Source organism: Ornithodoros turicata, chromosome 1, assembly GCF_037126465.1.
Source record: "Ornithodoros turicata isolate Travis chromosome 1, ASM3712646v1, whole genome shotgun sequence".
In the NCBI taxonomy this organism is placed as follows: Eukaryota; Metazoa; Arthropoda; class Arachnida; order Ixodida; family Argasidae; genus Ornithodoros; species Ornithodoros turicata.
Genome location: NC_088201.1, coordinates 7581257 through 7588586, shown reverse-complemented (window position 1 = coordinate 7588586; position 7330 = coordinate 7581257). Strand labels below are relative to the sequence as shown.

The window sequence follows — 7330 nt, the reverse complement described above, 5'->3', positions numbered from 1 at the left end:
GGCGGACTTTTATCCTCTGCGGATTTTTGCAGATGTATACATTATGTAGATGAGTGTACCTTGTTCTGACATGTATCCAATTCGGGTTTAACCTGATCCTGGGAAAATTCTGTTCAAGCAACGTACCCCGTTTTTCTTTGGTTTGTCTGTCTTATGGAGTAAACTGAAATTACTCCCTTTCTTTCACTGCTTCCATGTGTATACGAGTTAGTGAATCTTGCTGGCATGCTGTCGTGTACATAAGTATGTGGGTCTAGTCATACAGGCCGATGTTTTTTTTTACCTGGTATACATAAGTGAGATGAGCCTATTTTTTTGATACATTGTTTCTTTGTAAGCTGTTGCCAATACACTTTTGCAAGGGCTGTGATATTTTCATCCCTGTACCTAAAGATATTCGCACACATACAATCGGCACATCATCTTAGAAGAAATGGTTGGCAGCAGTTTACATAGCAATAATATACTATATATATATATATATATATGTCAGTATATATATCATAATATCTGGCTGGGCCAGTGGCATGCATTTGCATCTCATCGAAGGAAGGAAGCCTTTGCACCGACTACCTGTATGGTTCACTTAAAGAGTTCGGTGCCACATTCCATCCACCAATCATGGTCCATGTTGAGGGAATTCCATGCGAATAATGGCCAGTGATGGGCCAACCAGCCACATGGTGTCTCACCATCCTGTTTCCAAATCAGACCTGTTTTGCTTCATTCAGAGCCCATTGCCAGCCAGCACCACCAAGATTCACCATCTCAATGTTGTCATCTTTCTACGAATGCTCATCCTATTCAGTTCAATAGTTTACATACTGGTGTTATTAATGTTAAGTGTGTTTTTATGCTTTTTGTCTATGTTACTCAAAAAATATGAAAAAAAAAATCATTTTCTACTGGTCAGCTCTAGACACTCTTAAGCATCCTGTAAAACTCACCCACCATTCTCAGTCTTTAAAATCCCCACTCTCTTCCTTCCCCCTTTCCGGGTCCTCCATGAGGACCCACAAATGATGCGGCAGAGACTAGCGTTTATATATATGAAAAACCCCAACTGTCTTGCTGTGGATGGCTTCAATGCTTGCCAAAGGCCCATCAAGAAGATTGGGTAAGATATGTCAAAGCTGTCTGGGTGTGGTAAGTGGAATTGGAAAATGCAAGGACATGTATTAACTTCATTGTCTTCTGTTCCAGTGTTTCCTTCTGCCAGGAGGTGCTGATGGAGCAGGACAGAGTGAACTCCAAATCTGCCTTGATCGTGTACTGGAGTTTAATAAATTTTCTCTTCTTACTGATCATGTGTGTTGGCCTACATGCAAGTAAATGGGGAGGTGGTATAATGCAGTTTGGAATTTTTTTTGAGTGGCTAGATTCATCAAAATCCAAGAAGACTTCTTTGAAGTGCAGTAAACAATGTAAAAACTGTGTAAACTGCTTTCTAGAAGAGTGCCTTTGTCATCTTTTCTAGCCTGGGTAGTAAGGTGGTGAAGCTGAATGTTCATGGAAAGACATCTCATGAAATATATTTTTACACATTCTCATTTTCTCAAGTATGGTACATGCTCCAGATGTGTGTTTGGAACAAGAGAGATTCAGTTTTGCTTTGCCTCGAAATTTCTAGCGGCCTTCGGTGCGATTAGAAGCAAGAGTCGGGCAGCATTCGGAGGAAGTCTTTATTAACAATAAAACGTAATAAATGAGCAGTTTTTCTTCGCAACCTGCAAGAATAGCGTTTTCCCCCTTTGTGTGAACAAGGAACCCAACTCTGTCAGCAATGGTTAGAAACTGGTCTAAACATTGTCCATAGGCCCCTCCTGTTGAGTCAATCTTTCGCTTCCTCATCGTGCGTGTCCGGTTCTGGTCACCATGGAGACAGGTTGTTTACGACTGGCTACCACGCACGCGGACTGGTGTGGTTGCGTGCTCGTACATCTGTGGCAGAGTCGTGAGCTAACATGAAAGCCATTTTTACGTTACCCGAGAAAACTCACGGCACTGGACCAGTGTTCTTTACGTGGCAGAAGTCCAGCGGAAATTACTTGGTCACCACTGGCTACGATCAAAACGTAAACATCTACGACCGACATGGAACTCGGAAAGATCGCATTTCGCTACCAGGCATGTGCTCAGGTTTAGGCTGGGAGAAAGATGGCGATATTCTCGGCATAATCACCGATAGATCACCGTCATTACTGTTATGGGATGCGAACAGCCAGAGGATCACCCAAGTGGACACAGGTTTGAGAGACACTTTGACTTTGCTAATATGGTCAAAAACTGGGCCTTTCCTTGCCATTGGTACATCAAAGGGTAATCTACTTATATATCACAATCGTTCTTCGAGGAAAGTGCCGATATTAGGGAAGCATTCCAAGCGGATAACTTACGGTGCGTGGAGTCAACAGAACATGCTTGCCCTTGTTGGCGAGGACAGCATCCTAACAGTCAGTAACCAAGAAGGAGACACTCTGTGTCAGACGAGCCTCAAAGCTGAAGCCACCCTTGTACAATTCTCCAGCATTAAACAGGACGAAAGACCGTCAGCAGAGAACACCGTGAGTCTGGTGCTGAACAAGAAGAATCTCCTCCTCTTGGACATCTACGATCCCGAGAACCCATATGTTCTCGCCTTCCAAGAAACATACGGGACCATCATAGAGTATCGCTGGTATGGGGACGGTTACATTCTCCTGGGTTTTACAAATGGCTACTTTGTTGCCATTTCCACAAATGCGAAAGAAATGGGCCAAGAGATGATGCAGGTGCGCTGCCATAAGCAGAGTTTGTCCCATATAGCTATATGCCTCTCACAAAATAAGGTAGCGTCATGTAGTGACAATGTCATAAAGGTTTATGACCTTTCAGACCTGCAGGAAGTAGAAACCGTGGTAACCGTCGATGACGTGAGGAAAATCGAGTGGCTGGACTGGTCCGACGATGGTCAACTTCTTGGGGCCGGGGGTGCGGGTGGAAGCTTGCACGTGTTCCTCACAAAGCTCCCGGTGCTCGGAAATAGCTTAGGCCATAGATACGCGTACTTGACGTCCCTTACAGAGGTCACGGTTGCGAGCGTCACAGAGCCAGAACTTGAGATGACGCTCAAGGTCGATGTGGAACCGGGTTTCATTGCACTTGGCCCATTTCACGTGGTCGTAGGAATGAACAACAGGGCGTGGTTTTATGCTCTCGGAGCAAAGTCCACCATTCCTCTGCAAGATAAAGAGTATCTTGGCACCGTGAAGAGCTTGAAACTCAATGGAGATTACTCGGCGGCTCTCTTTGATGGGAAGATTCAACTGCAGCTCATAGAGAATGACCAGGGCGAAATGGAGGAAAGGGAAGGCCGGCTTTTCCCAGACAGCGATCATAGCCAAGTCAAGATAAGCTGCCATGCGATGACAGACGACTTCTTAGTCTATGCCACGGAGACGGGTACTTTGGAGTTCTTTTTCCTCGAAGACTGGGTAATGGTCAACCAGTACCGCCACTCCTGCGGAATTCAGAAGATCTACCCCGATACTTCCGGAACTCGGATTGTGGTGATTGACGACAGATCGAAGGGCTACGTTTATAATCCCGTTAATGACGATGCGGTGAATATACCAGAATTTCCACAGTCCATTTGTAACGTGTTGTGGGATCAGCACGTAGACGACAAGGGATGTTTCGTGGCTTACGACAGTCACAATATATACACCTTTATTTATGCCCAGGAGACCATACATGGACCTGTAGTCGAGCTTGTAAGAAAAACAAAAATTCAGTGTGGACAAAGCCCTCTCCTCTACCACAACGGTAGCCTGACGTGCCAGACTCAAAGCGGAAGAACAGTGACACTGGCTCTCTCCACCGACGACAACAAAAACGAGCAGAATGCAAAGAACCGACACAACGGCTTGCTCGAAACTCTCAAGCTGCGCAGGTTTCAAGACGCGTGGAAGCTATGCACCGAACTCAACTCAAAGCGGGACTGGGTTGCGTTTGGAAACGCGGCGCTCCAAAACCTCGACGTGGACCTCGCCGTACGTATATTCCGAGAAATTGGAGACGTCGGGATCGTTTGGTCGCTCCAACACATCCGTGCCATCGAGGATCGAAACCTGTTGGCGGGCTACCTAGCGATGTTCCAGGGGGAGTATAACCTTGCGCAAGACCTGTTCTTAGCATCGACCCAGCCCATAGCAGCGCTCACGCTCAGAAGGGACCTCCAGCACTGGGACCAAGCGCTGCAGCTGGCCAAACGCTTAGCACCGCAGCAGATGCCGTTTCTTTCACGCGAATATGCTCAACAGCTCGAATTTGTCGGAGACTATACCAGCGCCCTTGCACACTACGAGCACGGCTTAACGAATGACCCACCGCACGCTGAACATGACAAGGTCTGCAAGGCAGGCATAGCTCGAATGTCGGTCCGATGCGGCGACATTCGGCGCGGAATGCAGCTGACACAACAGCTCGACAGCAGGGTGCTACGCAAAGAATGCGCCGAGATATTGGAAAGCATGAAACAGTACTTGGAAGCAGCCTTGCTTTACGAAAGTGGAAACTATTACGACAAGGCAGCTGGCCTCTACATACGTCTCAAGAACTGGAACAAGGTAGGGGAACTGCTGCCAAACATTACGTCACCCAAGATATATGCGCAGTATGCAAAGGCTAAAGAAGCCGATGGACAGTACCACGAGGCTGTAAAAGCGTACGCGCAGGCGCGAGATTTTGAAAATGTTATCCGTATTCAACTTGGGCACCTCAACAACCCCGAAGAAGCTGTGCAACTTGTCAAGGAGACAAAGAGTGTCGAAGGAGCAAAAATGGTTGCAAGATTCTTTCAAAAGCTCAATGACATGGTGTCGGCTATACAGTTTCTCGTTCTTTCAAAGTGCATGGAAGAAGCTTTTCAGCTCGCAAAAAGTACCAATAAAATGGATGTTTATGCAGATATTATTGGGGAGAACGGATCGCCGGATGATTTCTACAACATTGCGAGTTACTACGAAGAGGCAAAGAACAGTTTCCAGGCGGGCAAATTTTACATTATGGCGGGCCAACACAGAAAAGCTATAAAGTTCCTATTGAAAGCGGCAGAAAAAGACAACAGCGAAGCCATCAGCCTTGCGGTTCAGGCGGTCGCCGCTGCTAACGACGACCAACTGACGCGTCAGGTGATCGAGTTTCTGATGGGAGAAACCGACGGAATGCCCAAAGACTTCAAGCACCTTTTCAGGCTCTATATGGGCCTAAAACAGTACAGAGAAGCTGGAAAAACAGCAGTTATCATTGCGAGAGAAGAACAGAATGCTGGCAACTACAGGAACGCGCACGATGTCTTGCTGAGCATGTACCAGGAACTGAAGAAACAGAAGATCAAAGTTCCGTCCGAGATGTACTCCAACCTAACCCTGCTCCATAGCTACATATTAGTGAAACTCCACATCCGGCTCGGAGACCACACCCAGAGCGCCCGACTACTCGTGCGTGTTGCCAACAGCATCAGCAAGTTTCCGGCACACGTCGTTCCCATTTTGACCTCCACCGTTATCGAATGCCATCGTGCCGGCCTCAAGAATTCTGCCTTCAACTACGCCACCATGCTGATGAGGCCGGAGTACCGCAGCAGCATCGACGGCAAGTACAAGAAGAAGATTGAAGGCATCGTTCGCAAGCCGCAAAAGGCGGAGGAGGAAGAAGCAACATCTCCGTGCCCCTATTGTGGTAACGTCCTGCCGGAGACGGAGCTGTTCTGTACCAAGTGCAGGAATAACATTCCGTTCTGCCTGGCAACGGGAAAGCATCTCCTCAAGGATGACCTCACGGCATGTCCAAAGTGTGACTTCCCCGCGATACACTCGGAACTTGTGAGAATCCTTCGGAGTGAAGGGACGTGTCCCATGTGTTCACAAATAATAGAGTTGGACGGCATTGTCAAAAAGGACTTCAAGCCTTACTTGTACCCTGATGAAGAGGATTAGACGTCTGGTGGATGTGATGTTTATACCTCTGTGAACACTGGGAAAAAAAAACAACCACCAGGAACAAGTGTGTACATGTCATGTAAATGTCTAGCTTAACTTAAGCAGCCTTTCGCTCGATTCTATTTACACTTGCGGCGTTATCTGGTGCATACCATCTCATCATTTTGACCATTGATATATTCATGTCCTGCTCGCCGCCTACACACCAGTAGGGTTGCCACCAGGCCGGTATTATACCGGCACGGCCGATTTTTTGCTCGCTCTGCCGGTTGCCGGTAGGAAGGTGATACCGGCAACCTTTTGCCGGTATTTGTTGCTCAAGTCCTTTCATAGGGGTTTTTCCCTTGAACATTCCACTACAGCTTGAATAAATCTGGTGCACAGACCCAACTCCGCGCAGTCATTAGTTGTTTCATAAGTTATTATTATTATTATTATTACACACACGAACATGTTTCCTTGTATTGTCTTGAGCTCCTCTTCCGCCCCTCACCCACTTCCCTTTCCCGCGAGCCTTTCCCTCAGCCGGTATTTTTCACTACGAAAAGTGGCAACCCTACACACCAGTGAGGTTTAGCATTTTGTTAATTTTAAGCGACAAATAATTCGTGTCTTGGTTGCTATGCATGCAACATGGCCCCAAACGTGCAAGTTGTGCTATACTTCGAGATATGCCACAACAAAGACAAGTGTCCTCTGTACGGCGCGATGCTGGAGTTAGGAAAAGGGAAAACAAGGAAGCAAGTGTACAGTGAATTACTTTAGCAATACAATTCAGAGCTGGTAATTTAGAAGCAACGAATGTAGCTGCCCCCACCATGTCACAGAGCTTGCATTCACAGACGAACACATGCCACTGGATATGTCCGCGGGTCTGCTATCTGCTTTCCATGTGTTCTCCGCAATAAATCCTTGCAGCGATAGTGGAAGAAAAATCATATTCTGCAAGATTTTAAAAACTGACAAAGATATATATTGTATTGCGTAGGAAAAGCATTAAAGTGGCATGTTATGACAGTGTTGTCTGAATTCCAGGGAGCGTTCTTACACTACTTTTTGTTGTACATGAATTCAAGAAATTATGAATTTGGGGTGTGGCGAAGAGAAATGAAAAATGTTGTTTTGCAGACAAAACGTTTTGCCCAATGGCTTAGTCTGTATGTTTTGCCATCTGCAAATAAACTTTCATTACGTTTATTACTCCCGTTTTCATGCCACCAAAACCACTGAGATCTACTCAGCAACGTTTCATGGTGGTATATCAAGAGCAAAGAGGCTCTATACAAGGAGTTGGTCCTCCCCATATTGTAGAGGCTGGCTTTGCCTACTTGTTGGTGAAAAACAAGAAT

The 7330-nt window shown here is 46.4% G+C and overlaps 1 protein-coding gene across 1 annotated transcript; it reads left to right on the top strand.

Moving 5' to 3' along the window:
- The first annotated feature begins 1916 nt into the window (after positions 1-1916).
- Positions 1917-6373, top strand: LOC135396895 (WD repeat-containing protein 19-like). Its single transcript, XM_064628123.1, has one exon. It carries the CDS (start codon positions 1965-1967, stop codon positions 5976-5978), a length of 4014 nt encoding a protein of 1337 aa, XP_064484193.1. The 5' UTR covers positions 1917-1964; the 3' UTR covers positions 5979-6373.
- Positions 6374-7330: the final 957 nt, after the last annotated feature.

Excerpts from the sequence above, each read along its gene's own strand:
- LOC135396895 (XM_064628123.1), top strand. The coding sequence starts at position 1,965 with ATGAAAGCCATTTTTACGTTACCCGAGAAAACTCACGGCACTGGACCA.